Source organism: Carcharodon carcharias, chromosome 15 (genome assembly GCF_017639515.1).
Source record: "Carcharodon carcharias isolate sCarCar2 chromosome 15, sCarCar2.pri, whole genome shotgun sequence".
Classification (NCBI taxonomy): Eukaryota; Metazoa; Chordata; class Chondrichthyes; order Lamniformes; family Lamnidae; genus Carcharodon; species Carcharodon carcharias.
The window spans coordinates 130,021,613-130,039,112 of record NC_054481.1 but is presented as its reverse complement, the minus strand read 5'-3'; the positions used below and the strand labels follow the sequence as shown (position 1 = coordinate 130,039,112).

The following is a 17,500-nucleotide window of genomic DNA, read 5'->3' as shown; positions in this document are numbered from 1 at the left end:
GGAACGGTTTCTCCCTATCTACTCTGTCCAGACCCCTCATGATTTTGAACACCTCTATCAAATCTCCTCTCGACCTTCTTTTCTCTAAGGAAAACAGGCCCAGCGTCTCCAATGTATCTTCATAACTGAAGTTCCTCATTCCTGGAACCATTTTCGTGAATCTCTTCTGCACTTTCTCTAACGCCTTCACATCTTCCCTAAGGTGCAATGCCCAGAACTGGACGCAATACTCCAGCTGCGGCCGAACTAGTGACTTACACAAATTCAACATAACCTCCTTGCTCTTGTGCTCCGTGCCCCTATTAATTAAGCCTAAGATACTGTATGTTTTATTAACCATGCTCTCAACCTGTCCTGCCACCTTTAATGGTTTGTGCACACAAACACCCAGGTCCCTCTGCTCCTGCACCCCCCCCCCGCCCCCCCTTTAGAGTTGTACTCTTTATTTTATATTGCCTCTCCATGTCCTTCCTACCAAATTGAATCGCTTCACACTTATCTGCATTGAACTTCATGCTGTTGCAATGCTGCATTAGAAAAAACAGGAACGCGTCGGGCGGGGGGCAGTTGAGCATGGTTTCCGAGAGGGAGAAAGCGGAAGGGAACTGAGCTCCGGGATTATTGGGGGTAATACGGTAGAGCAGCAGTGCGCATGTGGGGAAGGCGGTGCGGAGCGAGTCCCTGGGCAAATGCTCCTGATTGTGGAGACCGGCCTAACGGGAGGGCAGCGCCCGGCCTCCGCTTTAGCGAGCAGATGCATTGGGCCGGAATAAAAGGGCGCAGTTTTAAGGAGATTTGTGGGTTCTGGCAAGTCGACGCTGCTCCGGCGTGGATGTGACGGTGCCGCTGGAGCGAGGCCCGGGTTCCAATGAAATAGACACATTGTAACCGTGTAAGTTTCAGCAAGTAACAACTTGGAGTTTCCTCATTTCTATTGGTCACCCAATGTATCCAACAATGTCAGCAAAACTATATTTTTTCTCTAGGATTTAAAGTGGGCGCATTGAACTTTTTTTCTTATATTTTACGCTTTTTAAAACAAAATTCCTCTCCCCCCCCATTCTCCTTCACAGGGCAGTTTTCTCGTTGACTTTTCACATGAATCCCTGACACGGCGGTAATGGATTGCGCCCAGGAATATTCTCTCGGAACACAGCCGCCGGACACGGAGCAAGAACTGGGCTGTTACTGCTCCTGCGGTCAGGGGCTAAGCGGGGGGTCCGAGCTCAGAGGGAGAGCCAAGTCCAGGAGTCTGTCGGCTTCCCCTGCCTTGGTCAGTGGAAAGGTGTACAGGTAACTAACACAGACTGAGTGTCAGCTGGCAACAGCTTCTGTCCGTGAGATTTTAACTATTTTAAGGAATTGAGAAGCTAATTCATGGGTATAAGGTTGGTACCAGACCAAAAATGTTTTAATATTTTAGAATGAATGGAGTACAATGGAGAAATTCATCACTTTTCACTTGTGACATTTCCAGAACCTTACCTTGACTTATTAAACGTTTCTAGCTAGTTTTGTTTCTTTAAAATTCCAAGTCTTGGTTGTAATTCTGGTGGTGTTGGTCTCTGATGAGATGCTCTTGTTTGGAGCCTGGGACATGGTATATTTCTGTGACAAAAGTCTTCATTGTCAGTTGATGGAAATGCACTAGAGTCTAACCACCCACAGACTGCACAGGAGAGGGAACGGCTAAAAGGCAGAGTCCTGTGCCTCGAAATGACAGTAAAGTTTGCACTGAATGAATGTGAGTGAAGGAACACTGCATCCATCGAATCTTCAGGAACAGATCAGGTCCTGTGGCCCATCAAGTCCGTTGGTGTCTTTTTCTCAGTTACCGAGACCAGATAATTAAGTAACAAAAATAAAAGTAGCTGGAAAAACTCAGCAGGTGTGACAGCATCTGCGGAGAGGAACAAAGTCAATGAACGTTTCGAGTCCTTATGACCCTTCATCAGAACCTGATTAGTTTGTTCTCTGGAAATGTCTGGTGAAACATTCTATTTGTTAGTAGATTTTATTTCACTTTCAAAGGCCTGGATCTTGAGTTATGACAGGGAGGTGGTGTATGGGACATTAATATATTTTGTTTAACCAGCACTCTAGGTGTTTCAGTGATGCTCTGACTGGTCAACAATAACATAATGATCTGGAAGGTGGTGATGTAAAAGTTTTTGTCAAATAGTGTTGGTGATAGTGGGGTAGACTTCACTGCCGCATTGCACTTTTTGTTTTGCCTCTAGTTGGTCTTTGGTAAAATGGAACAAGTTGCATTGCTGAGAGACAGTAATGATTGTGTAATTAATCAGGAAGGCAAAGGTTGAGTGGTTTGTAGCTCCTAAACCCACATACTGATTTACAGCCTTCTGCCAAGATAAGTATAATCTTAGAAAATTGGGAAAATGACTGAAGGCTGTTGAATGATTTCATCAGCACTTTGGGCTTCTGCAGAAAATCTAATAACAAGTTCCTGACATCACTTGAGCCTCTATCACTTAAAGCACCAGCTTTATCACTCCTAATTATTCATAATTCTTTATGAAATTTCTCATTCCAGCTGTAATCTAGTCAAGTGTGATTCTGAACCATATGTCTGCGTCCAGTAGGACTCCAAATTGGTGCTGAGACAGACTCGTTATGTGGTGCTTGGTTATGTCTCAGACATTACTTTTTAGCAGCATTTGGCTGTTATGTGGATTAATGAAGCAGCATTTTTCTCACAGCAGTGTCCCATCAACAGCAATGACGTGAAGGAGCAATTAACCTGTTTTTGGTGGGGTTGCTTGAAGGAGGAATATTGAGAGAATATCACGGTGACCCAAGCTGGATCTTTATCGTGCCTTGAGACCTTTGAGAGCAGTCAGGCAGGATTTAACATCTCACCTGAAAGACATTATCAGTCTTGAAAGTTCCAACCAAACAGTTGAAAATATAGATTTTGTAAAAGACACTCTTAAATTGATGTGCTCGGGTTTCCTGTAGTGCTTATGTAGTGGAACAGTGTCACTTCCCTAACAGCACCCCAGCCCTATTTTTTTAGCAGTCCCAATGTGGGAAACATAGGTCTCTTTTAACAGAGACCAGCACTATGTTCATGCAGTAAGAGCCTTTGGACTGGTGATCAGAGATCATGGATCTCTGTTTGAAGATCAATCTTGATGAAACACAGCACAAGTTGTGCAGTTTAAATTCTTTGCTAAGTCCAAAAAAAATTCCAGTGTCCTTATTAAAAAGTTTCCAGCTTAGGACAATCTAATACTACAATAGTAAAGCTACCAAAATGTCAGGGAGAGCTTTATCGCTTTAATATTTCAGTACTAAAATAAACCCAAAGCAATTTTAAACAAAAATTAATGCCTCAACCCATCCTGGAAATGCCTCCCATCTTCGCACACTTATTTTCGTAAGGCAATGATGATTAATTTGTCAAATGCTACACCATCTGCACTAGCGGTGTCCCACAAACAGATATGAGATGAGTGGCCAGTTAATCGATTTTATTAATGTTATTGCTGAGGCTGAGATACCTGTTCTTCTTTGGTGCATTGCCAATTTTTAACAAAAAGTCTGCTTGGACAGAAAAAAATCTCTGGGTGGAATCGGAAGGCACGGACAGAAACAGAGTTTATGAACATGGAAGAGGAGGTAACAAATGATTGAAAGAATGGTGGAGCGGAGAGTGGAGAATGGATTGTATCCTGGTAGGGAGATGGAGGGGAGTATGTGAGATATATAACAGGAGAATATCAGTCAGATGGGGTGTTTTTGAGACTGTGGTGGAATTTAGAAATGAAGTTAAAGGCTTAGAGATCCAGTGGGACAGTATGAATGACCATGAGGAGCTTGGTGCAGGAGGGGATATGGACAGGAGAGCTATGAAGTTGTAGTTTGTACCAAGCTTGTGGTGGACAATGAGAAGGATGTTGGAGACGTCCATTTTTGAAGTGATAAAACTGGATGAAGGATTTGGAAATATTAAGGAAGGCACAATATTCCCAAGGTATAAGAAAGCTGTCTTTCTCTTGGCAGTGGTGGAAAGTTAGATTTAGCTTGAGCAGGCTGCTGAAAGGATGAATCTTCCAGAACTGGCCTGATTGGGTCATCAGAAATGTTAATTGAGTTGAGGCCAGAGGTTGGTAGGTGCTGGTTAGAGACTGGCTTCGTCTTGCCAGTATTGGAATGGAGGTCATATCATAGCATCCAGGACCTCATTGGACAAGGTAGTAGTGAAGCTTAGCACCAATCTTTGAGTCAGCAGTGGAGACAGTGAAGCGTAATTGAGTAACATTCCAGGTGCGAACATGGCATGCAACAAGAAACAACTGGAGGTACAGTAAAGGGACAATAAAGGTAAGAGAGAGAGCAGTACCATGGGGACCAATCTGTGATTGAAGTATTGTGACTTCTCAGTTCACCTTCAGCAACAGTTTCATTTCTAGGAAACATCCCAAAATGATATGCTCTGGGCGAGTGGGGGAAACAAAGGGATATTGAAAAGAAATAAGGGAACAGCTGGAAAAATAATGGAGGAAAAGATTAGTTTGGTTGAGTTTTGCAACGTTTTTTTAAAGCTGGAGAGGTGATTAGGGCCTCTGGAGGTTTTGACACCAATGTTTGGACAAAGCAAGGAGGTGTGTACTCAAGGTCAGATGCATAAGAAGCAATACAAGGCTGAAGGAAGTTGCAAAGATTGAGTTTGGACCAATGAACGATTTAAAGATGCTTGTAGCACTTTGGATGACTGGGTGTCAGTGTAAGTCAATGAGGACAAGGAAGGTGGATGAATGTGACTTAATGTTGGACAGGTTACCTGCAGCTTGCTTTTCAGGTTCAATGGAGTTTGTGGAGTGTCCAAAGGATGTGGCCATCATAGAGGATATTAATGGAATCTATTTCAGAGCATGGGTTCAATGACATGCTATTGTGAAGATGAAATAAGGAGTTGGTGATGATTAGGATGTGAGGTTTGCAGTTTGGCTTATGGTTGAACATGTGGTAAGGTTTCACATCATCTTGTGTAATGCGAATGAGTGAGTAGAGAATCTAGTGCCAGTGACATGGAGAGGGAAGTGATGGGAGCTAAAACTGCTGCTTTCCACTTTCCAAAGTATTTACCAGGGTGGGGAGGAGAGCTCCCCAGACAGAAGCTGGAGAAAGTTGACTTGACGTGACACACATTATCAAATTCGGACAAATAAGAGCTAGTCTCGAGACAAGTTTCTCAAGATATAGCTGAATCGAAGTAATGACTGTATGGTGTGAGAAATGTTAGATTAAAGAACCAATGATATCTGATGAAACTTTATAGTATGGCTGAAGTCACTGATCCTTTCAGCTTTAGGTTGGATTTGAACAGGCCACATTGATGGGATCACAGTCCATGCTCTAGCTGTAAGAGACGTGCTACATGTTGGTGAAGTCCTCATTTCCATGTCAGCTGTTTCACTGTGTCTGGTGGAAGCAGACATTGTCCCTTTACTATCTGAAAGCTCTGCATTTTACACAATCTGTCCTCTCAGACCTTAAGTAACCCAGAGCTAATAATTACACCAATTGACCCAGTGCCACTCAAGTTGTAGTAAACTCTGCGCAAGGAGTTAAGTAAACAAATCTCTGGTAAACTGAAGCTCCTCACATGAGTCAGAGCTCTTGCAGGCTAAAGTAACTCCAGTCATTACTTACAACTTAAAGGGCAGATGAAAGCATTAGAATTTGGATTATGCAATATTAGATCAGTACAATAATCAAACATACATGCCTTTTGCGATCGCAACAAGGAATAAATTATTCCACTTCAACTCTGTGATGAAGGAGTGAAAATGGACACGGTTTATACCATGAAGGGTTCTTGATGAATGAGCAAACATGAAGGTCCTTTCCCCCCTCACCTTTTACTGCATTTCCTTCTTGGATGAACTGTTTTCTACTGAATGCACCAGCCATTCAAACTAGTAAACCTTACTTCTTTTAAAATATATATTTTTAGTTTATCAGATGTCAAGTCAAATGTTCATGGGGTCAGTGAACAAAGACCAGCCTGATCTAATTAAAACTCATTGGTTACTGGAGGGAAGCGAAACTTCTGACTGTTGAATTTGCCTGGATGTTCCAAGAATGTTAATTGTTATAGGTTTCCCAATAATCACATTCCCTTTTTGCCTTTTTCTATATTAGGACATTGTGCTGAGTGCCCACGATATGTAAGCTGAAGAATATTACAGGCTTTTGGATAGACCTGCAGCAATCTTAAACTTTTTTTTTACCTTGTATCATTTTGAGAATTACGCTGCTGATTGCCTTCTGTGTTCATTTTCTTTTAGTCATGCTCTTTTATATTGCTGGAAAGAGAGACATGCTGCCAAAGCTCTTCGTCTTTCACTTATCAGGATGCCAAATTTTAAACATTATCTCAACAGCTTATACTACAGAAGAAGAGGGTGCCAGTTGCTTGGAAAGCCAACTCTGATTGCTTTCTGAATGGCAACGCCTTGGCCAATGGGGAACTATAGGCTCCCCGAGCTCTCGTGTAATTCAGAAAAGGTGCAAGGCTTGAACGTATTCCTTTTGTTTGCAGGGAATGGGTCCCTGTATATGAATGTATGTCACTTTGAGCAAGTGTAAATGAGCCATGTTATGAGGTTGACTGATTATCTTAAATTGGTTGTTAGTGTAGCTATTAGCACACTCAGGATTGTTCAGCAGGTGCTGCTCAGTTATGGAATCACACGTAACAGCCGTTTTGTTTTGGGGTTTTCAAACTTGGGCTGGTTGAATCGGCAACATGTCTCTCTTTTCAGCAATATTCAGGTTCTGTACTCTCAAGCATACATTCTTTTAAATAAATTTGTTCTGCAGCATCCTATCTCGATCATGCCACATAAAATTTTGCAAGTTTTAGATTATGGGCAATGTGGGTCAGGTTATAGAAACACTCTTTTACTGTGAGCACAAATAACTGATCTTGAGCTTTAGCCAGAATTTCAGGTGTAATATTGTCTCATCTTTACACCCATGTTAAACCTGGCTGTTTATCCACATAAAATGTTAATATATCGGTGGGATATGTTAAAGTGAGAAAACAGTTTAGGAAGGAGGAAGAAGGATGGGACACATCAGTTGCAGCTTTTGCAGAAGTGGAAAAGGGAGGGAGGGGCCAGTGGAACTATCTTGGTAAACATCTCGCAATAAATGCAGCTACCAATCATTAGCAACTTATCATTGCTGCCTTAATTGCAGATTTCTTTTCCATCAGCCTCGTAATTATATATTCATACTGTTAGAGAGAAATGGTCTTCACTGGAAAATAGAACATCTGTCAGCCACCTGTTCGTTGTGCAATTTGGATACAGAATAAAATGTATTCTCATTTATGTATAAGTAGAGTTCAGGGAGAGACATTGGCGTAGTGTTATTGTCGCTAGACTAATAACCCAGAGACCCAGGGTAATGCCCTGGGGACCCGGGTTCGAATCCTGCCACAGTAGATGGTGGAACTTGAATTCAGTAAAAATCTATTTATGACCATGAAACCATTGTCGATTGTTGTAAAAACCCATCTGGTTCACTAATGTCCTTAAGGAAAGGCAATCTGTTGTCCTTGCTTGGTCTGGCCTACATGTGACTCCAGACCCACAGCAATGTGGTTGACTCTTAACTGCCCCCTGAACAAGGGCAATTAGGGATGGGCAATAAATGCTGGCCTAGCCACATCCCATGAATGAATAAAAAAAAATTAACATGATGGAAGTTAGTTGTGAATTAACAATTTGAAGTTATACAATATCTTTAAGGAAAGTCCTTAAAGATATTTTTAGTTTAATTGTTAAATAGATTGAGTTACAGGAGATACAAAATATAAAGTTTAGTATAAATCTATGGTTTTCTATATAAATCTAACACTTTTAATAAATCTAAATTTTAACACTGTTCTAATATATTTGTGTGATAGATATCAGATTTGAAAGGCCTGGTAATTGGACCATCTTTCACAATAACCATTGGCACACTTCCTTAAGAGTCATTTTGTAATTTTTACACTGAACAGACTATTTCTGTATCTCCTGTAGCGAGTATCTGTTTTAGTAATTAGGGAGCAGGTTTGACTGAATTCTCACACCGATTGTGCAAGTAGCTACTAACTGGTCTTGTGCAAACTCGTGGTTAGGATATGTCAAAGGATTTTCCTACCCCTCTCCTGTGTCCTGTTCCTTCGTGTGTATGCCCAGGCAATAAGTATCAGCAGTTTCTTTAACCATAAATTGTTTCACAGCCACCTTGAGGGCAATTAGGGATGGGCAAGAAATGATGCCCATATTCCAAGAGAGAATATCAAAAAAAAAGTCTGATTTTGACCTCCCCAATACCCGTACTTTCCAGCAGCAGTGTCTAGATGAAGATAAGTGGGACCAGCAGATAAGTTTAGTTTATTCTTCCCCCAGCCTCACCACCGCCCTCATCTGTGGTCGGTTGTGGAGCCACCAGCTGCTGGTGACTGACTCAGGGGAGACCTCGTGTCTTTATTGATCTGTTTGCTTCAATAAGTGCACTTACCTTTAGCCAGTAGAGGAGCTTCTTTGATATTTTTACTAAGATGAAACACCAAGTTGGAATTCCACAAGACTAAATGCTAGGATATAAGATACGAATACCTATAAACTCTCTCTCACTTTCTGATCTCAGCTGTGTCACTGTGATCCTTCATGGAAGCCACGTGGTTCCCTACAGGAGGGGAACATCATCCAAAGCTATTCTTAGGCACATCTTGACTTCAGAGTATTGACCATGGACACCTGGGAGCAGACCATCATCCCTCTCGGGGAAATCCAAAAATCAGAAGTTAACCTCAAAGTTAAATTAAACCAGGAAAAGCAACGTTGTGGTCAATGAATTGAATTTTAACATCATCAGTTTGATTAATTAAACGTGCCAGTGTTTCCATCAGTGCAATTGATGCCTCAACTTAAAAATATCCAGATGTTTCTTTGCAAATGGGTAGAGGCACATCTCAGAATGAAGGTAGTCAGGACCTTTTGGGGAAAGGTTAAAAATCTGGTCGTCCCCCCCCACCCCCCCCAACTCTCCATAGCTCTACTAGAAGTGTGAAAAGCCTCCAGTATTTGTGCATTAAGCAAGTGCTGTCCACAGAAACTGAAGCTGGGAGAAGCAACTTTGAATTCTACTGTCCAGGGTATTGTGTTGATTTTCCTGGATCGATTTAAATCTTTTTTTTAACCATTGCCTTAACGGGGGTGTAGCTGGAAGCCAGAATAATTAGGGGTTATTAGCACTGTAATTTTTAAAATAAATGTTTAATTTAATTTTCTAAAAAATCTCAAGTCTTGGTGGACTTATTACTTCTGAATTTAGGGCACACATCTCAAAATAAATACAAATTGCAAAACAGTTGTGCTCACATGATCATGTTTCCCTCATGGTTTTGATCTACCTGGCACAAACCACCTGCTGTGTCATAACTGCTTTCTGTGCCCGTTCGCAATGTTGTATTAAAGACAAATACTTGGAGGGTTTAGGTGTGACTATCCAGTTGTGATAATTGTCCAAAGTTTGAGCCAACTACAGCTAAAATTGAAAAGCTGGATCCTCGAATTGGGTTAGGTTGTAAAAGTAACGTAGCCTGCGGTTAGATCCACACATAAACAACACTAAGACCTGGTTAACTGGATTTTTTACAAAGCTTCGATTTGTTCTTGGATCATTTCTGTTGTATGCAAATATGTTGCGAGCAATACGTCTGCTGAAATGAATTTTGTGCATCCATTGTAATTGCTTGGGTTTAATTTGGAGCCAATATTGACCAAAGATTTAGCACTTTTATTTAATTGGAAAGATAACAGTGCTCTTCAGCTATTCATGTTGAAGAAACTTGCTAAAGAAATGATTCCTACATTGAAGTTTGTGCATCAGTGATTTTTAGCTTTCTGGGTGATTTCTGCTAATATTTTTGGTCTACCAACAGTAATTAGATAAATTTAACGGACCCAGTCACTATCTCCTTTACTCATTATCCTAGTTAAGCAGGTACAAACACAAGATCCTGGAAATACTTGGCAGGTCACACAGTGTTTGTGGGGAGAGAAACAATTCACATTTCAAACCAATAATCTCTTGTTAGAACAAGAAGCTGGAGGTATATCGGTTTAAAACAACCAGAGGCAGAGGGAGGAGGCTAGTTCAACAAATGTTTGAAATGGGCCAGTTCCTTAAAATGCAAAGTGAGAGGAAGAGAGATCACACCGCTTCACAGCTGCTGTTTCTGAGCTTGAGATCAAATCCATCCCTTAAATCCAATTCTGCTTCCTTTTTCGGCTTACGATATTTGTGTTTGAGATAAGTTTAGATACTTGACACTCATTTCTGTGTCACAAAAGTGAGCATTCCTTGAGGGTAGCTCCGAATTCTGCATGGGGTGTTTTCTAGGAATGAGATGTGTGTTGCTTTCGTAGAGTTATTAAGAGCAGGAGACCATTCAGCCCATTATATCTGTGCCAGCTTTTGAAAGACATATTCAGATAATCCTATGCCCCTGCTTTTTCCCCAGGATCTGTGCATATTTCTCCTTTTCAGCATATGTTTTAAGTAGTGGCTGTTTGCTTTTTGCATATCCTTATGTCATTGCATGTCATTTGATGGGGAGGAATGTATAGGAAGTATCCTTTTGTTTTAGCAAGGTTCAAATTCTTTGGAATCCTAATTTTCCCCCTAATTACCTCCCAGTTTTTGTCTGCTCATAAAATCAAACCATTAATAACACCCAAATAGTGAGTTTTTAAGTTGCCAACAAAAAATGTAATAAAAACAAAAACAGAATTACCTGGAAAAACTCAGCAGGTCTGGCAGCATCGGCGGAGAAGAAAAGAGTTGACGTTTCGAGTCCTCATGACCCTTCGACAGAACTTGAGTTTTTGTTTTAAAAAATGTAATAATCCTCATATGACCCGAAAGGAGAATTCAAGCACTTAACTGCGGTGGCTGAATAAAGATTTTTAAATAAAAAACTGAGTTAATGAAGACCTATTCAGTAAAAATGTACCCACAATGATCTGAAATTAGTTAACGAATGTTAAAGCCAAAGAAACTGGGTGGATGAGGAATCGCTGACTGTACACCGTACTGTTGGTTACTGAGCCTTTTTAGGGACGTTTAATTGAGGAGCACCCATGGCAAGTTTCTGTTTAACCATAGAGCCACAGAAAGGTTATGGAATGGAAAGAGGTCACTCAGCCCATGTCTGTAACAGCCAAAAAAGAGAATTCAGAGAAACTATCCACTCATTTTATTCCCACTTTCCAGCGCCTGGTCTGTAGCCTTGCAGGTTACAGCACTTCAGGTATAGACCCAGGTGCCTTTTTAAATGAGTTGAGCATTTCAACCTCAACCACCAATTTAGGCAGTGAATTCCAGATGCCCACCACCCTCTGGGTGACAAAGTCTTTCCTCATGTCCCCTCTAATCCTTCTACCAATCACCTTAAATCTATGCCCCCTGCTAATTGACCCCTCAGCTTGGGGGAAAACAAGTCTTTCCTGTCTTCCTTATCTAGATCCTTCAATTTTGTACACCTCAATTAAGTCATCCTTCAGCCTCCTCTTTTCCAGCCTATCCAATCTCTCCTCATAGCTGCAGCTTTCAAGCCCTGGCAACACACTTGTAAATCTCCTCTGCACTCTCTCCAGAGCAATGATATCCTTCCTGTAATGTGAGAAGAACTGTACACAAAATTCCAGCTGTGACCTAACCAGCATATTATACAGTTCCAGCATTATATCCTTGTTTTTGTATTCAATACCTCATCCAATAAAGGAAAGCATTCCATATGCTTTCGTCACCACCTAATCCACCTGTCCTGTCACCTTCTGGGACCTATGGACATGCACTCTCATGTGTCTCACTTCCTCAACCTCTCTCAATATCCTCCTGTTTATTGAGTATTCCCTGGCTTTGTTTGCCCTCCCCAAATGCATTACCTCACACTTTTCAGGATTGTATTCCATTTGTCACTTCTCCGCCCACTCAACCAGACCGTTGATATCATTCTGGAGACAACAGCCATCCTCCTCAATATCAACTACACCGCCAATTTCTGTGTCATCTGCAAGCTTTGCAATTATATCTCCCACATCTAAGTCCAAATCATTAATATATACAACAAACAACAAGGGTCCCAACACTGAGCCTTGTGGAACACCACTGGAAACCACTTTCCATTCGCAAAAACGTCCATCGACCATTACCCTTTGTTTTCTGTCACCGAGCCAATTTTAGATCCAACTCGCCACCTTCCCCTGTATCCCATGGGATTTCATTTTGACCAGTCTGCCATGTGGCACCTTGTCAAATGCCTCACTGAAATCCATGTAGACAACATCCACTACACTACCCTCATCATCCTCCTCATTACTTCCTCAAAAAATTCTATTACATTTGTAAGATGTGACCTTCCCCTAACAAAACCGAGCTATACCTGATCAATCTATGCCTTTCTAAGCGACAGTTCATTCTCTATCTCAGAATTTATTCCAATAATTTTCCCACCACCAAAGTCAGACTGACTGGCCTATAATTTTCTGGCCTATCCCTCGCACCCTTTTTAAATAATGGTACAATGTTCACCAACCTCAAATCCTCTGGGACCTCATCTGTGTATCTAGTAAGGATAGGAGAATGATCATCAGAGCATCCGCTATTTCCTCCCTGGCTCCCTTTTAACAACCTGGGATACAATCCATCCAGCCCTGGTGATTTATCCACCTTCAAAGATGTCTGTCCCTCCAGTACGCCTCCTTTCATTATGCTTATTGTATCTAATGTTTCACACTCCTCCTCATTAACTAGAATGTCTGCATCATCCCTCAATAATGATGACAGAGACAAAGAACCCTGCCCACATCTTCAGCATCAACGCATAAATTGCCACATACATCTCTGATAGGTCCTACCTTTTCCTTAGTTATTCTCTTGCTCTTAATGTACTAATGAAACATCTTTGGGTTTTCTTTGATTTTACCTGCCAATATTTTTTTGTATCCTCTCTTTGCTTTCCTAATTTCCTTTTTTACTTCACCCCTGTACTTTCTATACTCCTCTAGGCTTTCTACAGTACTAAGCTTAGTGTGACCATCATAAGCTTGCTTTTTCGGCTTTATCTTACCCTGTGAAATTCTGGATAACCAGGGGACTCTAGATTTGGCAGCACCGCCCTTTTTCTTTGGGATATGTTTACCCTGTGCCCGTAGCATCTCTCTTTTGAATACCTCCCACAGTTTTGACGCTGTTTTCCCTTCTGGTAGCTGTATTCACTTTCGCCAGTTCACCCCTCTGCTTTGTAAAATTTGTCTTCCTCCAACTTAGAACTTTTACTTATGTTCTAATTTGTCCTTCTCCATCATGAGGCTAAATCTAACTGTGTTATGGTCACTATCTTCAAAATGGTCACCTACTGCTACTTTATCCACTTGCCCAGCTTCATTTCCTAAGATTAAGTCTAGAATTGTACCCCCTCTCGTTGGGTGTGTTACGTGCTGACTAAAAAAGTTCCCTTGAACATAGTTCAAGAATTTTGTTCCCTCTGTGCCCTTCACACTATTCGTTCCCCAATTGATATTAGGGTAGTGGAAGTCTCCAATTATTACTGTCCTATTGTTTTCGCAATCAGATATTTGCCTACATATTTGCTCTTCTGGCTCTCTTCCACTATTTGAGGGTCTATAGGTCGCTCCTGGCAATCTGGCTGCCCCCTTTTTATTTCTCATATGCTTCATTTAGTTTATCATCTCCCCCCCCCGTAACAGCTGTAATTGATTCTTTAGCCAATAATGCTATGCCCCCATCTTTTTTATGCCCTTCTCTATCCCGCCTGAAATCTCTCTACCCAGGGACGTTGAGCTGCAATTTTTGCCTCTCCTTTAAGCCAAGTTTCTGTTATAGCGATAATATCATGCCACCATGTGTCTATCTATGCCTTCAGCTCATCAGCTTTATTTACTATGCTCCTTGCATTTACGTATATACCTTTTAACACAGCCAAATTCCTGTGCTGTACACTTTGTAACCTGTGCTGCTGCTTTCTCTCTGAGTCACTCACTAATTTTCCATTTCCTGCTCCCTGACCTGAATTTGCTCTCAGGTTGACACCCCCGTTTAAGTTGTAGGCAAACTATTTTATGGTTGTTTTGAGGATAATGTATCAATAACACTTAAATAAAAATTCAGTCTTCTCCCTGTAGTGAATGAACTCCCTGCCTGTGAAATGCTCAGTTTATGTGGATGAGTCACTCCCTGAAAGGGAAGGAAAAGCACCTTCCAGAAAGGAATATGTAAAAGGTACCCAGGTTTCATTATGGGTTGGGAAGAGGACCTTTGCAATCCATCCTCTACGCAACACCAGGAACTGAGAGGAAAATCAAAGGTTCAGGGTAAGGAATACAATGACACAATGGCTATCAGGTTCTTTTGAGGTAATCGGGGGTTTCCAATATCACAATTCCTTGAGTCCTGGCTATGTCAGGCAGTGGTATTGCTATTGTGTAAATTAAATGCAGGTGAACCATAAGCTTGCATTTAAGAGAGGTTGTAAAACCTTGCCCTTACCCGTGAAATAAAGAGAAAAAAACTGTAAATGCAGGAAACCTGAAATTCAGTGATGCAAATATGTGTGATCGAGAAAGGAGAATGATGTTTTGTACATTCAGTCCACAGCAGCATCATATACCTGGCTGTGAATGAGTGATGGGGCACTGGTTGGGGTGATAAAGAAGGGATTGCCTCGCATCACCTTACCAGGCTCCCCTGTTTCCTTGCTAATTATTGAAGAGCAATACCTCCCACATATTGATACCTTGGGGATTTTGCTTGATAAGTTTTTAAGAATTTTTACCCAGATGTTTCCTTGTTTTGAATTTGTGAGACATGAACTGAATCAGCCTTTCTGCCTTCATGGTCCACTCAAAGGTGATTACTCAAGGGAAAAATGACCTTTCATTGCCTTCCTTAAGTCAGAGTCAAAGCTGTGCTTTGGAGAAAATGACAAAAGAAGCATAAGGAATGTGATTTGAGCTAGAATGAAAGCTTCAAAGGAGGATTTTTTCCCTTTACAATTGAACGGAGACAGAATGTGTGACATTCCCGGGACTGATTTCAGACATATGGAGGTGAAATATGCTACGTGTAAAAAGTTGTTTCTTGTGGAAATATTTGGCAGCTCTCTGGTCTTGAACGCAGTTAGTAAAACCCTTACTTTGAATGTGTTTACCTCCTAGTGACGAACACATTGTGGGTTATTAGCAACTGTAGACTGATTGGATTAAATATATTTTTCTTGTGGGTCACGTGGTCATGAAAGCAATCTCACCTTGGAGTTGGAATCACACAAGTACTTTGAGTATCCTGCACTGAGATGGAGATTGATATTTATCCCTTTAAACAAGGTTAGAGAAACACATCCAAGAGTTCTGATAGTCTGTAGAGTTGAACACGAAGCTCACTCCCCTCCTTTAAGACATTCCTTAAAACCTACCTCTTTGACCAAGCAACTCTGAATATCTCCTTTTGTGGTTGCGTGTTACCTGTTTGATAACACTCCTGTGAAGTGCCCTGAGATATTTTGCTACGTTTAATGTGCTATTTAAATGCAAGTTGTTGTAGCAATGATCAGCATTTAATAAGTGACGATGACGACCTGTAGTAAGAGGCTGCGCAGGAACTAATGAAGGTTTTGAAGTCCAGCTGCCCTTTAGGAGTATTTGGCAGAACAAACTAATTTCCGTTGTGGTGTGTTGCTGCGGCTCGTTTGATGTTGCTAATTGTGCAATTCTGTGGCCCTAAGGTGTGGAGAATTTGATGCTGTGTGTGTAATTGAAAAAATCCTTGTTTTCAAATCTCTCCGTAGATCCCTCCTTCCTATCTCCTCCAGCCCCCACAACCCCCTGAGATCTCTGCATTCCTCTAATTCTGGCCTCTTGAATGTCCCAATTTCCATCACCCTACCATTGGTGACGGTGCATTCAGCTGCCTGGGCTAAGCTCTGGAATTCCCTCCCGAAAGCACTCTACCTCTCTCTCTCTCCTTTAAGACACTCCGTAAAACTGACCTCTTTGACCTAGCTCCTTATGTGGCTCAGGGTCAAACTTTGTTTATGATGTTCCTGTGAAGCGTCTTGGGATGTTTTATGTCGTTAAAGGTGCTATGTGAATATAAGTTGTTCAAAGTCATTAGATAGGGGTAGCTATAATCTATAATAACAAACCTTCAGACTCCTAATAGGGTTTATAGAATTGAATTTCATCCATGACTAGCATTAATGAGTTTCTGTAGTAGATTCAGTGACTTTTATTTGTTGTTAAGCAGTACTCGTTCTCTGAAGTCTACAATGTTTAAGCTTTCATTTGTGTTTTATCATCTTTTCCCCCTCATCAGATTTAGGGATTTCTGCTTGGAGGGATATATTGCTCGTTCTGTAAAGATTCCACTCAAGTGTGGACATGTAACTCATTTTTAGTCAAACTCAACAATGTGCCATAGCTCCAGTGTGGAAAGCCTTCCAATCTGTGGAGCTTTAACATTTGTTTCTCAACTAGACACCATGATAGACTCTTTAAATGAGACTTCCAACTTGTGCTGAATTATTAACTTGCCTTATACCCAACACAAATGGCTGTGACTATCGGAGCCCACAGATGGGATTTGAACTCTCAATCTTCTGACTCGGTGGGCCTGCGTGTGTGCACTGAGCCAAAGCTAATGCCTTGTTCAGCTCCATTTGCATCTCTGATAATGAACCAGTCCATCCAGCCTACAGCAGAACCTAGTTAACGTCGAGGCTTGAGCTGATAAGTTGCAGGTAACATTATGCCGATGGGGATAGGATAAGAGGGCTGGGAGAAGGCTGGTGTGGCACTTAAACACTGGCTTAAAGCAGATGGGCTGAATGGCCTGTTTATGTGGTGCAGTGAGAGAGCAATCACCAATATTTCATGCCAGACTTTGCCTGCATTCCCCATCACCGTGCAGCCCAATTCACTTCAAAAGGCAGGAAAGGCCACTCTATTTGATGATCATTCACGTTAACGATATTAGCCAAATTTTATTTGCAAGATTTAAAATTACACATGCGTTTGAGAAACAAGCAAACAATGCACAATGCAGTGCTTAACTTCACTTATTTTTGAGATAGCTGGAAGTGTTGGAAATCTATTCAACGTGGTATTGATGTTTGTTTCAATCTCTGGAGCCCAAAAGCTACCCGCGCCTGTAACTACTCCAAACAGACATTCGACATCCCAAATCCGAGCAGATGTTTAAGCATCTTTAATCGATCTTTGTACTTTCAGGCAGACAGAATGGAAGCTACTGACTTCTAACGTTTGGGTCAGGATCAGTGTCTGAAAAGAATGTGGTGGATCCAGGGCATGATTTTTGTTTGAAGTTTGGAAAACGTGCTTTCTCCCTGCACAACCGCCTCAACATGACAAGGTCCTTGAATGAGCAT

General features: G+C 41.4%; 1 protein-coding gene across 1 annotated transcript in view; it reads left to right on the top strand.

Moving 5' to 3' along the window:
- Positions 1-638: 638 nt before the first annotated feature.
- Positions 639-17,500, top strand: part of LOC121288086 (NAD kinase-like) — a 108,082-nt gene continuing 91,220 nt past the window's right edge. The window contains exons 1-2 of the mRNA XM_041206393.1: positions 639-892; positions 1,074-1,293. Coding sequence (XP_041062327.1) covers positions 1,121-1,293 — 173 coding nt within the window. The 5' untranslated portion in view covers positions 639-892; positions 1,074-1,120. The remainder of the gene's footprint in view (positions 893-1,073; positions 1,294-17,500) is intronic.